Source organism: Diachasma alloeum, unplaced genomic scaffold (assembly GCF_001412515.2).
Source record: "Diachasma alloeum isolate Michigan unplaced genomic scaffold, Dall2.0 Dall_scaffold_01205, whole genome shotgun sequence".
Lineage (NCBI taxonomy): Eukaryota > Metazoa > Arthropoda > Insecta > Hymenoptera > Braconidae > Diachasma > Diachasma alloeum.
Genome location: NW_021681314.1, coordinates 1 through 15,654, shown reverse-complemented (window position 1 = coordinate 15,654; position 15,654 = coordinate 1). Strand labels below are relative to the sequence as shown.

Here is a 15,654-nt window from a genome sequence, read left to right as displayed (position 1 = left end):
GGGGGGGGGGGGGGGGGGAGAGGTTCAAGAGGTCTAGCAATTCATAGATCTGGGGTATTTTTGGACGAGAGTTTATGTGAATTATTTTTAAGAGCAATGAGAGTAAAAAATCAGTGGAAATTGTTCTGGGGGAAGTGGGTTTCAACAATTTCTAGAAATTTATGTTTTTTTTTCCATGAGTTGCGTTGAGGGCTGTTACTTGGGAGATTTTTCGTGGATAATGTTTGTAATATTCTCCAGCTATCGAAGACATAATGAAATGAGGCACGTGCCAATCAGTGAAATTAATTAAAAATAAATTCAATTTAATTTTCGTTGTTTTTTCGTTTAGAAAAATCCAATTCTATTGATTTTTCCTCCAAAATATTTCCATTTGAGCGTTCCTATAAAAAAAAGCTGTGGATTTTTGAAATAGGTAGAACACTAATCGAAATTTTAATAGAAATCCATTAGAATTTTCTAACGAATTCTATGACATTTTTAATCTGGGAAAAAACGCACCGGGTTCAATCGTCGATATTTCGATAATGGCAGAGTGAAAATTTACAATTTTTTTTTCATTTTGAGGGTATTTTCATAGTCTTCAAAATGAGACCTGATTCATCCAAATCGCATCGCTTGGTCGCGAGATATCTGCAATTGAATTGTGAGACCCTTTCGAAAACAATAAAATAAAAATGTTTTTTTGACTTTCAGTCACTTGACACGAACGACAACATGGGAGGATCCGCGCAAAACAGCGGCAGCGGCCAATGTGACGACAATAGCAGCGGCTGAGAATGGTAAATCACCGGCGGGAGCTGGTGCAAATGCCCTTGGTCCACTGCCCGAGGGCTGGGAGCAGGCACGCACACCCGAGGGTGAGATTTACTTCATCAACCATCAGACACGAACGACGTCTTGGTTCGATCCGAGAATTCGTAAGTATCCGAACGGATGTTTATGTCCAGGAAAATACTCACTTCCTTTAAAATTTCAAGAACCGGTCACGTTTAAAATTAATTCACTGCTTTGTTCTTCCTTTGGAAACGAAGTCTTGTTTTTTTTTTTTATAATTTCCGATTGCAATTTTTTTTGTGGAGATGAGAGAAAATTTTTAACAATAATTTGCTGCGATCTTCAAAAACGTTATATGTGAGAAGATTTAATAGGAAAATGTAGGGCTTTCTATAGAGAATTCTATAGAATTTTATACTGCAATTTTTTAAAATTTCCACTGAAATTTGAAATTTCAACCAATTTCTTCATTCAATATTTGCGATTTCATAAAAAAAAATTGCACAAAATTATTATTTTAAGTTCAATTACTCCAAGAAAATTAATAGGAAACAAAATCCTTTGAATTTTCACTGAAATTTGAATTTTCAAGCTATTTTTTTCCTTCAAAATTCACAATTCGATAAAAAAAATAACCCAAAATTGCAACTTTAATTTTAATTATTCCTTAAAAATTCATAGAAAACAAAAAAATTAGGTAAATATGAGAAAACTGCCAATTTAATTTCAATAATTTGATGAAAATTACATAATTACATTATTTTCCGTATGAAAACCTTCAATGGGAAAATATAGCGCCTTCTCCCAGGAATTCTATTGAATTTTATATTGCAATTCCCTTCAATTTCCACTGAAATTGGGAATTTCAAACAATTTCCTCATTCAAAATTCACAATTCGCTTAAAAAATTACCCAGAATTGTAATTTTAAATTTAATTATTCTATGAAAATTCATAGACAACAAAAAATGTAGGTAAATATTAGGAAAATTGACAATTTGAACAAAAAATCAATCAAAACTGCAAATTTCAGTTCAATAATTTCCCGAAAATGACTGAAAATAAAAAAAAATTCAATTAATTAAAAACTCCGCCCAATTCGCTCCTGAATACTCCCACGTCAAAAGAACAGAATAAACATTTACAAATCAGCGAGAAATCTACATGAAGACGAATCGAACTGATCCAACGCGCGCCGAGTTGCTTGTTTTTTCTCTCCACCGCGAAGATTTATCTCTCTAACGCAGAGTCAATAAATACCTGCGTTCAAGAATAATTCCCTTGCCATTCTCAATCGCGAATGAAATTCAAGGTCGTTAAAGTATCATTGAAATTGCATCGATTTGCATTCGTGGGTAATGGCCGATAAGGACGCATGATAATGACTATTCTCTCTATTTTTAATTCAGCAACGCATCTTCAGAGAGCCCCAACATCCGGTGCAATGTTACCCACAAACTGGATTCAACCACCTGGTGCTACTGGTCTACAGAGCAATCAGACTATTCAGGTGTGTCAACAGAAATTGCGACTCCAGTCGTTGCAGATGGAACGAGAGCGACTCAAGCAGAGGCAAGCTGAGATTATGAGACAGGTTTGAATTTTCATGAGCATTTAGATTTTTTTTTAGATTTTTTGAGTTGAGAAGTTTGAAACGAGTTCAATAATTTAATGAAAAATACATAATTATATAATTCTATACATGGAACGATTGAATAAGAAAATATAGCGCTTTCTCCAGAGAATTCTATTGAATTTTATGTTGTAAATCCTTCAAATTTCCACTGAAATGTGAAATTTCAGGCAATTTCCTCATTTAAAATTCCCAATTCGATTAAAAAATTACATAAAATTGTGACTTAAATTTTAATTATTCCCTGAAAATTCATAAAAACAGTAAATTCAGGTAAATATGACGAAAATTCACAATTTGACGAAAAAATCAGTCAAAAGTTCAAATTTCAGTTCAATAATTTCCTGAAAATGACTAAAAATCATAAAAATTCTTGTTCAATTAATTAAAAACTCCGCCCAATTCGATCCTGAATATTCCCACGTACAAAGAATAGAATAAACATTTAGAAATCAGACTCAAGCAGAGGCAAGCTGAGATTATGAAACAGGTTTGATATTTCATGAGCGTTTCGTTTTTTTAAAGATTTTTTTAGTTGCGAAGTTTGAAACGAGTTGAATTTTCAGTTCAATAATTTAATGAAAAATCCATAATTATATAATTTTACATATGAAAACATTCAATAGGAAAATATAGCGCTTTCTCCAGAGAATTTATTGAATTTTATATTGCAAATCCTTTAAATTTTCACTGAAATTTGAAATCTCAGGCAATTTCCTCATTCAAAATTCACAATTCGATTAAAAAATTACACAAAATTGTGACTTTTTTAAAATTATCATGGGCACTTAGATTTTTTTAAGATTTTTTTTAGTTAAGAATTTGAAATAAGTTGAATTTTCCCTTAAAAATGTTCCTCAATCTGAATCTGCTGATGAAAAATGTCAAGAGACTTCTCACGATTCATTCTTTGACATTTTCTGCTACATTTATTTTGAAATTTCTGTAAACTCTTCCCTCCGATGATATCATTTCATTAAAATATTAAAGCAAACGTCTTAGTGTGCCATTCCTACTCATGTTCACAGTATTTTACGTTTTATCTAACTTCAATCGTTTAATCCACAGCAAGAACTGATGCTGAGACAAAGCAACACAGACGCCTCGATGGATCCATTTTTGTCCGGTATGAGTGAACAACACGCGCGTCAGGAGAGTGCTGACTCTGGTCTCGGTCTCGGCTCGGCTTATTCACTCCCACATACGCCCGAGGATTTTTTGTCGAATATTGATGACAATATGGATGCCACGAGTGGTAAGAAAATATCGTTAATAAAGAGTGAAAAGTGTCTTCTCAAATCTTTCGCTCTTAAGATGATTACAAAGTTGCAATGAAAGTTCATTTAAAATTCGAATTAAGTTGAAATCATTTCGAGAAATCCCAGACTTTGCAAAAATTATTCCTTAAATATCTGAAGAACCAGTGGTTTATAAGAAGTGGCCAAAGATCTTTTTAGAACATAAAATTCTTTATAAAAAAATTACTTCTGACATTTTTTCCTCAAATAACTTGTTAAAAAAAATACAAAAATTCGTTTTAAAATAAATGTTTAAAGATAAATATAAATAATTCGAAAAAAATTAATGTTTACAAATAAGTCGAAAATTTGAATTGAATTAAAATCAGTACTAGAAATCCAAATTTTTTTTTGGTGAGAAAATATTAGAAATAATGAGCGAACGATTGCAAATCGATGAATGTGTCGGTGTATGTTTTTTTTCGTGATGTGGGGGTAAACAAGTGGTTTTATTTTTTTCTTCAGATGGTGGAGCACCAATGGAAACTCCAGACATATCAACTCTGAGCGATAACATCGATTCTACCGATGATCTTGTGCCTACCCTACAGGTATTTTATTGATAGTATTTTGCAGGGGATTGATTCGTTTGATTTATCGTGAACTTTTCATTGCAACAGAATTTTTTTGTGAAAGGTCTTTTGATATTTTTCATTATTTTTCATCATTTGAATCTGAATCATTTCTAGATATTCAAGAGTTTTGCAAAAATTGATTCTCAAATGTTTGCAAAACTAGTGGATTTATAAAGTAATATCAAAAGACACTATAAATAATTTTATTTCGCAAAAAAAATTGGTATTCTTCCTTATGAATTTTAATTTTTAATTTTAATATGGGAATTTTCATTTGTTTGAGTTTAGTGAAGAACTATTAAGTGAAGTAAATTTTGTTAAAGTTCAGTGAAATTTAACTTAAAAATTAATTTCAATTTAAATAACTTCAATCAATTATTTAAATTTAATCGAAAAAAATAATTGTCTTCATTCTCAATGAACTACAAATTTTAATTTTAATATGGGAATTGTCACGTGTCTCAGTTTAGTGAAGAACCATCAAGTGAATTAAATTTTATGTTAAAGTTCAATGAAATTGAACTCAAAAATTAATTTCAATTCAAATAACTTCAATCAATCATTTAAATTTAAACAAAAAAATAATCGTCATCATTCCCCCTGAACTTAAATTTTTAATTTTAATCCAGTAATTCTCATTTGTCCCAGTTTAGTGAAGAACTATCGAGTGATATCCTGGACGACGTGCAATCCCTGATAAACCCGAGCAGCACGAAACCGGAGAACGTCCTGACGTGGCTGTAGTACGAGCCCAATGGTCCAACAATTCGATCCCATCCAACTCGAGTTAAGTGGCATCGACACTGAATGCCTTTTCCACAAGTTGAAGCATGCAATTCAAACAAGACAGCATAAATTCCCATCCAATTCACCTTGAGCCTCGAAAGAAATCCGACTAATCACCAAGTGCCTTAAAAAACCTAAAAAACCAAGAGAACGAAATTCTTCAACAAAACATGATCCATCCATTTTAAATTCTCTTCGAGGGTGTAAATAATCATCTCATACGACAATAATAAATGTAAAGAGTCAGAGACACGCTGAAAAAAATCATAAATCTATAATCAATAAATCATTGTCGAACGACGTACATAAAGTATTGAAGTGTAGCTCAAGTCTGGTATCATGACGTATCAGATTAATCGTTTATGGACTCTCGAGTCATGTTGAATCGAATGTGCAATTAATAATCAATGTTACAAGACATTAAAATCATGAGCCAGGTGAGTAAACTAAGAGTTAACGATTAATGAATAAAAAAAATATCAAGTTGAAGTGATGAAAGAAAGGCAGAGTAAAGAGATGCCTTAATTAGTGCCTTTTGAATAAAACTCAATGATGAAAGCCATCATTTTTAAACAATAAGCAGTAACCGTCCATAAGAACCATTTAATGTTAACGAAAATAACGTCTTTATTCGTTTTATGTAAACGACGTTGAATTGAATAAGAAACTCGAGCATTTTTTTCTTCTTTTTTTTCGTCTGAGGCATCGAGTGAACGTGCGAAATGAATAGTAAATATATCCACACAAATATTATATATTTTTTTTATATATAAAGTCTATAATTGTTACGAGTTAGTTATACGAATGCCTTGTTAGATTGTAATGTTTCGATACGTTTTATATGACATGGAATAATCATTTGTCTCGCTGTTGGAGGCGAGGAGCATTGGAAAATTGAAATTAACGCCAAGAGAGCGAATTTCGGGTGATTATTGGCATTGGCTGTTGCTCCTGTCTCCATTATTCTCATTGCATTGAGTGTCACGATAAGATTTGTCGATTTATATCGATGTAGTTGATATTAATGTTCTGCTCCATGTGAATGAAGAGTAAAATGACGGAATTGTCGTTTTTGTCTGCTTCACTCGACAGAATTGACGAGAATTTTTTGTAATTTAAGTTGGCAGCTCACTGAAACCAGTAAGAAGAAACGAGTGATGAATCGAGGATTGGTGATCCTGAGGTGTGATAATTGCTCGTTTCTTTTTGTTGATAAGAGATTAACGATTAGGTGTAATGTAAAATTAACTCTGCAATAGGCTCTCCCCTCTTTTCGATTGAAAACTATAGAAAAGTCGGTGGAGATGCGCGAAAATGTGCCCTTACACGAGTGATACGAAGATTTTGTTATACTATTAATGATAATTAAATCTTTGATATCTGTGACGTGCCTTATTATTGCTGTAGACAATTAACTGTATGTTATATTTATGCTGTTACTCACGAGATTGATTATGTGGAAGGATTTAATCGGAAATTGATGTGTTTATTGGAGTTGCAGGGAACGATTGGTTTTATCGAGTTCTGTAATTTTTTTTCTTTTCTCTTTCGATATTAATTCGTTGGATTTTGTGTAATGTATTGCTTCAATTATACGTTCGATTGTTTATGATTATTTTCGCTTCTTTTTTATTCATTCATGGGGAGAGTATTTTCGGCGCACACGACGGGGGAGAGTGCATTTTCTCGTTGTGACTCAATCGTGGATTTTTTTTTTTCTTTAGGATCGCTGTAACGTTATGAAAGACGTCATTGTAAGAGTCTTGGCGACGATTATGGATTTATTCCTTATTTAGATACAGCACGCACGGTACATAACGCCCGAGAGATTAATGGTTAATTTGTAATAACAGTTTTTTTCGACTTTTTTTTTTTTCTTTTCGTGATAAATCAGTTAGTTTTCTATACCAGTATTTGAATATGCTCATTGGCCGGATTTAATTGTCACGTACATTTTTATATTGGTAACAAAGTGCCTTAGTTGTTAATTGTAACAATAAATCTACATATTGTTTACTTAAGTGATTCAAGTGTTTGAGTTTTCTTTTTTACTCAAGTCATCGCAATGATTTTTTTTTCAGAGAATTCAATTATAAATTATAATTGAATTATAATTATTAGTATATTAATAATAAATTAATTAGTAATAATTGATAATTAATCAACAAAATAATAATAAAATTATAAAAAAACTTCTTGAATGAAATTAATTTATTTTTAATTATTAATAATAAACTCATTTTTCTCAAGAACTTTTTTTTATCGTTTTTCATCATTTTGTTGATTAATTATTAATTGTTGTTTAATTAATAATTAATCATTTATTATTTGTAATTAATTGTTAATTAATTATCGCCTGTTTCCTTGGATTTATAAAAATCCTCAAGAATCTTCAACATCGGTTCGTAGAGGATTTTTTTAACATCTTTAGCAGTGACAAAACTCCCATGACCGAATTTCTTGTGTTCAATAATTTGATAATTCAAGTCGAGGTCCTCGGGAAGTATTTTGACTAGATTCCCAGCATTTTCTAGGGTTGCCAGCGGATCGTTCTGTCCTTCGAAAATTATTGTCGGCGCTCGAATGTTGCTCAGGTCGTACTCTGGAGCCTTGGCTTGTCCATAGGCCTCACGATTTCCTGCTGTCGTCCAATATTTGTAATGCCCAAAGCTTCCTTCAATGTGAAGTTTAATATAATATTAAATATTGGTATTCTTTCGTAAATTCTAGGAAACAATAGGACTTTAACAGAAATTTATAGAAGCAATAAAAAAGTCCTATTAAAATAAATTTAATGGGATTTTAACAGAGAATTTTTTGAATTGGCAAGTAAATGTTCCATAATTTTCTTTTGGACTTCTCCATTTTTTTAATCACCCGCAGAAATATCTGACGCTCAGGGAGAAATGAAAAATTAATTCTTTTTAGAGGAATTTTTAGAATGAAAAGAGTTTAATTACCCCATCTTAATTGCTGTCCATAATGCTGAAATACCTTTGCTGAAGTCCCTGCAGGGTAGTGGCTCAGTAAATACACTGCCTCTTCGTCCTGCAATGAAATTAAAATCCGCTAAATTCACTTCAATCGACTAAATAATTTCAATGCTTCTTCACCAGCATTTTGAAAAATTTTATTTCTGCTTACGACGTCAAATTGCTCTGGATCATGGCCGAGCAGTATTCTGAACGGAATCCGGCACAATTTCACTGTTACGGCGTTTAAGCAGAAGTAATGAATAATCGCGGGCTGGGCGATATTGGGAATTGGGAATTCAACTGCCCCACTTGGTGGCAACACCTGCAGGAATGAAGCGACGATTGCTAGGAGAAGTCTGATGAGATTCCAAGTCTTCCAGTAAGACACTGGAGCAAAGTGGATGACAACTGTTAATTTATGATTATATTCTGGTTTATCAGCGAGCAGCATTAGAATCAGGGTGGTTCCGAGGGAGTGACCGATGTAGGACAATTGTGGCTGTCCTGTGGTTGCGATAATGTAATCGAGCATTGCTGGTAAATCCCGAAGTGCGTATTCATCCATACTGGGAGTAGAAACAGTCGTCATTCACTCATAAAGAGATGTAATTTAGTTATTTGGAATACCTGAAGTCCCAGAATTCTGAATCATCAGTTGAATGCTTTTTGTGTCTACGACTGTAGTGAGTCCCTCGTACATTGCCGATCCAAACATCGTATCCAGCGTCAGATAGCGAATAAGCTGGGGGTGAAAGTGGGAAAAATCGATGAGTCCAAAAGGTATTTGCAGACTACTTTGCGATTATCTTCGAAAGAAAGGGATTCAGAGAAATTCATTAAAAGACCTCTCTCTTTTGACATTAGTCTTCGAATCTACTAGTCTCCGAGATACTGCTGAATAATAAATATGAAATTCAATCGGAGGATGGAAACTTTACCGAGACTTCTGCCAGGTCCGAATAAAATAAAAATATCAGCAGTGGCACCCAACCCAGGCTGCAGATAAAATGCACGACTTTTTCGTGTTTCATTGTGATATGCAGAATTCGGCGGGACTCTGAATAACGAGAGGATGTATCCATCCTCAGTGGTGACGTTGTGCCACTGCACCTCACGTCTGTGCTTCTCAATCAGTCCCAGCTATTCAAAATAACTTCCCTCAATTTCCAGTCAACTCCGCAACGATTACTTCATTTGAATAATTAACTTACGAAGTCGAGGGCGTAGAACCTCGTCCCGTTGGCCTCCTCGTCGCTCCGAAAGTATTTGGTTCGAAGATCAAATGACGATGTTGGTAGTTGGAATGAAAATAAAATTGCAACAATTATCTGTAGGCGCTTAACCATCGTTAACTCTAAATAATATGCAGTTTGGTCAGGACAGGAGGGACTGAATACACTTCGTCAACAATAGTGACATCGTTGTCACTGTTCCTCATGACTTACGATATTGCGTACATTTTCGAATATTTCCTTACATATCGCTTTTTTTTGTCTTATCAAAGGTGACGTAATTGTCTTTGTTGACAAGCAACAACGTCGCTATCGCTAAAAAGACAAGAGAATTAGGACCGTCAACTGACAATAGCAATAATTAGTCTTCCATATTTTCTAATTAGCAAAAAACATTACACGTGCAAGTTGGAGTTGTTCACATTTCCCACTCGCCCTGGGAAAAAATGTCGTTAAATTCTAGTGATGAATTATTTAAAATTGAATGGAAATACTCCACGAAATTCCAATTTTTCCAAATTATTCTCGCTAAAAATTATTCAAAACTCGTTTTTATTCGAATAACAGAATTAATCCTCAACTGGTTCCTCAGACCCACGAGACTCTTCGAGAATCTTCAGCATCGGTTTGTAGAGGATCTCCTCGACATCTCGGGCACAGGAAAAATCCCTGTGATTGAATTTTTTATAGCCAATAATTTTGTAAAGTAGTTCGAGATCCTTAGGGAGCTTGTTGATCAAGTTCTCGGTATTTTCTAGGGTCGCTATCGGGTCGTTCTGCGCTTCGAAAATTATCGTGGGTACTCGAACGTTCGTCAGGTTGTACTCAGGCGCTTCCGCTTCGTCCGTGCCCTCGCGATTCCGCGGTATCGGCCAGCGTTTGTAATGTCCAAAGTTTCCTGCAATGTAATTCCGAAATGTAAAAACGAGAATTTAGAAAAGAATTTTTACTGCCCCACGGGGCAGTTGCATGACATTTAGCAATTTTTCTATGTCAAGATTTCGTTTTCGATGAAACATTTTTCGCGCGATAATTTTCAAGAAATTATTTTGTCATGAATTATTCATTTTTCTAATTTCTGTAGCGAAGTGGTGAACTAGGATAAATGCAAAAATGGAGCTTTTCCGGGGAGTTAAAAAAATTAAACACGTTTGAGAGAAAATTTTTCAAAAAAATTGCATTTATCCTAGTTTACCACTTCGCTACAGAATTGATCATTACTAATCTCCATTGTAATGAATTTCAAGTAATTTCTGCAATTGATTTTTCACTGAAAAATCAATTATTAAAAATAATAACAATTCTTTTCAATAAAATATAATAATAGTTTTTTTGTAATTTTTTCTATTCATTATGTGGGCCATAACTCACAAAATTATAGAATATCGAACTGTGTTTCAACACAATTGTAAAACTTTTATCAGAATTTTATTGAAACACTATTGGAAGTCGTAAAAAATCGAAAAAAATAGAATAGTTGGAGTTTGCGAAAATTGAAGTCCTCTAATGAAAAATAAATGAGAAATAGTTCAATTACCCGATAGAACCTGTTGTCCATAATGCTGCAATACTTTCGCTGAAGTGCCTGCTGGATAGTGGCAGGACAGGTATACCGACTCTTCATTCTGAAATGAAACATCATTTTCCCGGATAATTGATCCCACCCCAAAATTACTACTACATAATTTTGTATTCATTAGTTTCCCTATTGCTGCTTACGACGTCAAATTGCTCTCGATCCTCCCCGAGAAGTATCTCAAACGGAATCGCGCATATTCTCGCTGTTACGACGTTTATCAAGCAGAAATAATGAGTAATCGCGGGCGGAATGACATTTTGAATTGGGAATTCAACTGCTCCACTTGGCAGCAACATCTGCAGGAATGAAGCGGCGATTGCTAGGAGAAGTCTGGCGAGATTCCAGGTCTTCCAGTAAGACACTGGAGCAAAGTGGATGACAACTGTTAATTTATGATTATATTCTGGTTTATCAGCGAGCAGCATTAGAATCAGGGTGGATCCGAGGGAGTGACCGATGTAGGACANTAGGCCTCACGATTTCCTGCTGTCGTCCAATATTTGTAATGCCCAAAGCTTCCTTCAATGTGAAGTTTAATATAATATTAAATATTGGTATTCTTTCGTAAATTCTAGGAAACAATAGGACTTTAACAGAAATTTATAGAAGCAATAAAAAAGTCCTATTAAAATAAATTTAATGGGATTTTAACAGAGAATTTTTTGAATTGGCAAGTAAATGTTCCATAATTTTCTTTTGGACTTCTCCATTTTTTTAATCACCCGCAGAAATATCTGACGCTCAGGGAGAAATGAAAAATTAATTCTTTTTAGAGGAATTTTTAGAATGAAAAGAGTTTAATTACCCCATCTTAATTGCTGTCCATAATGCTGAAATACCTTTGCTGAAGTCCCTGCAGGGTAGTGGCTCAGTAAATACACTGCCTCTTCGTCCTGCAATGAAATTAAAATCCGCTAAATTCACTTCAATCGACTAAATAATTTCAATGCTTCTTCACCAGCATTTTGAAAAATTTTATTTCTGCTTACGACGTCAAATTGCTCTGGATCATGGCCGAGCAGTATTCTGAACGGAATCCGGCACAATTTCACTGTTACGACGTTTAAGCAGAAGTAATGAATAATCGCGGGCTGGACGATATTGGGAATTGGGAATTCAACTGCCCCACTTGGTGGCAACACCTGCAGGAATGAAGCGACGATTGCTAGGAGAAGTCTGATGAGATTCCAAGTCTTCCAGTAAGACACTGGAGCAAAGTGGATGACAACTGTTAATTTATGATTATATTCTGGTTTATCAGCGAGCAGCATTAGAATCAGGGTGGATCCGAGGGAGTGACCGATGTAGGACAATTGTGGCTGTCCTGTGGTTGCGATAATGTAATCGAGCATTGCTGGTAAATCCCGAAGTGCGTATTCATCCATACTGCGAGTAGAAACAGTCGTCATTCACTCATAAAGAGATGTAATTTAGTTATTTGGAATACCTGAAGTCCCAGAATTCTGAATCATCAGTTGAATGCTTTTTGTGTCTACGACTGTAGTGAGTCCCTCGTACATTGCCGATCCAAACATCGTATCCAGCGTCAGATAGCGAATAAGCTGGGGGTGAAAGTGGGAAAAATCGATGAGTCCAAAAGGTATTTGCAAACTACTTTGCGATTATCTTCGAAAGAAAGGGATTCAGAGAAATTCATTAAAAGACCTCTCTCTTTTGACATTATTCTTCGAATCTACTAGTCTCCGAGGTACTGCTGAATAATAAATATGAAATTCAATCGGAGGATGGAAACTTTACCGAGACTTCTGCCAGGTCCGAATAAAATAAAAATATCAGCAGTGGCACCCAACCCAGGCTGCAGATAAAATGCACGACTTTTTAGTGTTTCATTGTGATATGCAGAATTCGGCGGGACTCTGAATAACGAGAGGATGTATCCATCCTCAGTGGTGACGTTGTGCCACTCCACCTCACGTCCGTGCTTCTCAATCAGTCCCAGCTATTCAAAATAAATTCCCTCAATTTCCAGTCAACTCCGCGACGATTACTTCATTTGAATAATTAACGTACAAAGTCGAGGGCGTAGAACCTCGTCCCGTTGGCCTCCTCGTCGCTCCGAAAGTACTTGGTTCGAAGATCAAACGACGATGTTGATGGGTGGAATGAAAAAATCATTATTACGTGGATGATCACGTCTTTCATCGTTTTTTATTTCATTTCACTTTTCTAATGCACAACACTGTGGCAACTACTGTTGACTCAGACTTGTTAACAATGTTTTTTTAACAACAGAATTTTCATTAAAATAGCATCACTGATACTTAATTCACATGAATATCACTCGAGAATATTAATGTGTGTTTAAAATTTAAAAATTAAAACTACCTGTTCACCTGTTCCCCTATCACTGCTCTCTGAGCATTTTTTAAAGCACACGTACGATAAAATTTCAGAGGAAAACCCAGCGAAATCGATCGAAAATTTCAGTGGATTTCGAAAATTCGGTGAAAATACTAGTTTTTGGCCCATTCTAGTGAAGAATTCAGCGTTTTTCTCATAGAAAATGTCGAATGGGGACTATTTTATGGAAAATATCAATAGAATTTCATCTTTCCGTATAACTTTTTCTACAGAAATTCCCTGACATGAATTTTCTGTTTTATCACTCTATTTTTTCACGGTTTGATAAAAAAAATGAAACAAAAAAAATCAAAAAAAAAATTAAGTCGAGGAGTTTCTGCAGAAAATGTGTATGAAAAATTAGACTCAGTTGTAAAGGAAAATTGAAACCTGTTGATTTTTTCTATAGAATATTTTCCATCGAATCCACCAGAATTTCCTAGCGAATTCGCTAATTTCTTCTACGAAATTTTTTCATACTCAAAAATCCAGTAATACCCGACTATCCCTCGGAGTAATAACACAAGTCACGTGTCTCCCCGTAAAAAACAAGACAGGAATACCCAATCCCTGGCGCAAAATAAATTAAACGAAATTGAGAGATCACTATCTACTGAAGCCAGATTGAGACAGAATTTTCAGTAATTTCGAGTACACGAGCTCGTCGGCGTTCTTGGCGAGCATGAAGTCACCGTGATTGAACTCGTCGTTGTCAACTCTCTCGTAAACCAATGGGGTATCACTGGGAAGTCTGCTGATTAATGCCTCGACATCGTCCGGTGTCGACAGGGGATCATTTGGGGCGTGGAAAATCACGGTTGGAGTGATGATGTTCGTCACGTTGTAGTCGGGTGGCTCCTCGCTTCCGTAAACTTTGAGATTTAAGGCATCTGTCTCGTGCTTGTATCTTCGAAATGTGCCTGAAACACGAGAAGACGAGGGATTTTGCAGGCAAAAATTAATGTTTCATGCGAAAATTTGCCCCATTTTTTAGAAAAATTCCATTGAATTTCTAAAATTCAATTCTATTGAATAATTTCGCAGGTTTAGTGCGCATTTTTTTTCAACTGTAAATGTCTAATGGAAACTGTTCTATAGAAAAAAAATTAGTGACATTTTATTTTTCTATACAATTTTCTATACATTTTTATTGATATTTTCTGTGGGAATTCTTCGACCTGAATTTTCTCTTTTTTTCATTATTTTTGGTGTCTTCTCATTGACAAATTGAACAGAAGAGAAAAATTCCACGGGATGAATTTCGATGGAAAATATCTCAATAAGATCAGTTGTCTAAAAAAATATAATTCAATTGATTCTATATAAAGTACATTCCAAAAAGCTGCTGAATATTTCTTGTGCATGAACCCATTGTCTCTCTTTCAACAAAGATTGAACAGAATGAAAAAATTATGAAAATTATTTATCTAGTGGAATTACTTCTAATTGCCCAATAAAAAAATTATAATAATAAAAAAAATATTGTATCGAATTGAAGAGCATTGTTTACAATTCCTTCCCCAGAAACTCAAAACTTGAAAAACTACCAAATTTGTAAATAAACAAATTAATTAATCATTGATAATTAATTACCAGTGTCCAAATGCTGCATATAATGATAATAAGTTTTTGCGGATATACCAGCTGGATAGTAGCAGAAGAATTCAGGTTCACTATCCTGCAACGAACAATTAACCAAATTAAGACAAACCAGCAAAACGATTCAAATAGATTTTGACTATTCGTCAGTTTTCAAATAATATCTCGGAATCCAAGGCAGATATCAAAATTTTCATAATAACCTTTTTTGTAGCTCTCAACTCGCTCTACAAAAAAGGTTTTAACAAAAATTTCGCTATCTCTCTTATATTCAGAGATATTCCCCAAAAACTCTGAGTCGACTTACGTAATTGATGAACTATTAAATCACTGACTGTTTTATATCACAAAATTAATTGTAAGTGGATGCTTACGACTCTGAATTGACGACTGGGCCCAAGAATGAGATCATAAGGAATGTAGCACAGATCCCTCGTGAAATCATTGATCAAGCAGAAGTGCTTGATGATTCCAGGGAGGACGACAGCCTGGGGCTGGAATTCGTAGGCACCTCGGGGCGACATAATCCTCAGGGGGTGTGCCAAACTCGATATGAAGGTCCTCGTGGGGTTGTGGGTGGTCCAGTAGGAGACTGGGGCCAGCAGGATCAGCGTGTCCAGTTTGGCGTTGTACTCTGGCTTCGCCGAGAGGAGCATCAAACCTGTGGTGGTACCCAGGGAGTGACCCAGGAACGTTATCGTCGGTTGTTTTGTCGCTTCGAAGACGTAATCCAGCAGCACTGGGAGATCCATGAGGGCATATTCGTCCATACTGTCGAGAAAAATTACCAAAATTATTAATTATTAATTATTAATTATTAATTATTAATTATTAATTATT

At 34.8% G+C, this 15,654-nt stretch overlaps 4 protein-coding genes across 7 annotated transcripts in view; 1 reads left to right on the top strand and 3 right to left on the bottom strand.

Moving 5' to 3' along the window:
* Window positions 1–7,093, top strand: part of LOC107046113 (transcriptional coactivator YAP1) — a 24,226-nt gene extending 17,133 nt beyond the window's left edge. The window contains exons 2-6 of one of the 4 annotated variants that reach the window (XM_015268624.1): window positions 697–920; window positions 2,186–2,370; window positions 3,478–3,664; window positions 4,173–4,258; window positions 4,931–7,093. In XM_015268624.1, the coding sequence (XP_015124110.1) occupies window positions 697–920; window positions 2,186–2,370; window positions 3,478–3,664; window positions 4,173–4,258; window positions 4,931–5,026 (778 nt within the window). In that variant the 3' untranslated portion in view covers window positions 5,027–7,093. Of the gene's footprint in view, window positions 1–696; window positions 921–2,185; window positions 2,371–3,477; window positions 3,665–4,172; window positions 4,259–4,911 lie in introns of all 4 variants that reach the window. The other 3 variants (XM_015268625.1, XM_015268626.1, XM_015268627.1) reach the window with 3 other exon arrangements.
* Window positions 7,094–7,360: 267 nt separating this feature from the next.
* LOC107046112 (lipase 3) lies at window positions 7,361–9,471 on the bottom strand. The gene is made up of 6 exons (XM_015268623.1): window positions 9,255–9,471; window positions 8,982–9,183; window positions 8,671–8,785; window positions 8,213–8,609; window positions 8,029–8,116; window positions 7,361–7,742 (listed from the first exon to the last, which is right to left on the bottom strand). The coding sequence occupies exons 1-6, from the start codon at window positions 9,387–9,389 to the stop codon at window positions 7,414–7,416; spliced, it is 1,266 nt and encodes a 421-aa protein (XP_015124109.1). The 5' UTR covers window positions 9,390–9,471; the 3' UTR covers window positions 7,361–7,413.
* A 373-nt stretch (window positions 9,472–9,844) lies between these two features.
* On the bottom strand, window positions 9,845–13,017 carry LOC107046108 (lipase member K). The gene is made up of 6 exons (XM_015268619.1): window positions 12,886–13,017; window positions 12,613–12,814; window positions 12,302–12,416; window positions 11,844–12,240; window positions 10,813–10,900; window positions 9,845–10,173 (listed from the first exon to the last, which is right to left on the bottom strand). Exons 1-6 carry the CDS (start codon window positions 13,015–13,017, stop codon window positions 9,845–9,847), a joined length of 1,263 nt encoding a protein of 420 aa, XP_015124105.1.
* A 531-nt stretch (window positions 13,018–13,548) lies between these two features.
* On the bottom strand, window positions 13,549–15,585 carry LOC107046111 (lipase 1; the record flags this gene model as incomplete). Its single annotated transcript, XM_015268622.1, has 3 exons — window positions 13,549–14,135; window positions 14,809–14,893; window positions 15,189–15,585. Coding segments are annotated over 3 exons (796 nt in total), but the record flags the coding sequence as incomplete, so codon positions are not given.
* Between the last annotated feature and the right edge of the window lie 69 nt (window positions 15,586–15,654).

What these genes read in the sequence shown, in the direction of transcription:
- LOC107046112 (XM_015268623.1), bottom strand. Translation starts at nt 9,389, where the DNA reads ATGGTTAAGCGCCTACAGATAATTGTTGCAATTTTATTTTCATTCCAA. An exon ending in TCAGAATTCTGGGACTTCAG is followed by an intron (nt 8,610 to 8,670) that starts GTATTCCAAATA and finishes TTCTACTCCCAG; the next exon opens with TATGGATGAATACGCACTTC. An exon ending in TGGACAGCAATTAAGATGGG is followed by an intron (nt 7,743 to 8,028) that starts GTAATTAAACTC and finishes TTCACATTGAAG; the next exon opens with GAAGCTTTGGGCATTACAAA.
- LOC107046108 (XM_015268619.1), bottom strand. Translation starts at nt 13,017, where the DNA reads ATGAAAGACGTGATCATCCACGTAATAATGATTTTTTCATTCCACCCA. An exon ending in TCAGAATTCTGGGACTTCAG is followed by an intron (nt 12,241 to 12,301) that starts GTATTCCAAATA and finishes TTCTACTCGCAG; the next exon opens with TATGGATGAATACGCACTTC. An exon ending in TGGACAACAGGTTCTATCGG is followed by an intron (nt 10,174 to 10,812) that starts GTAATTGAACTA and finishes ATTACATTGCAG; the next exon opens with GAAACTTTGGACATTACAAA.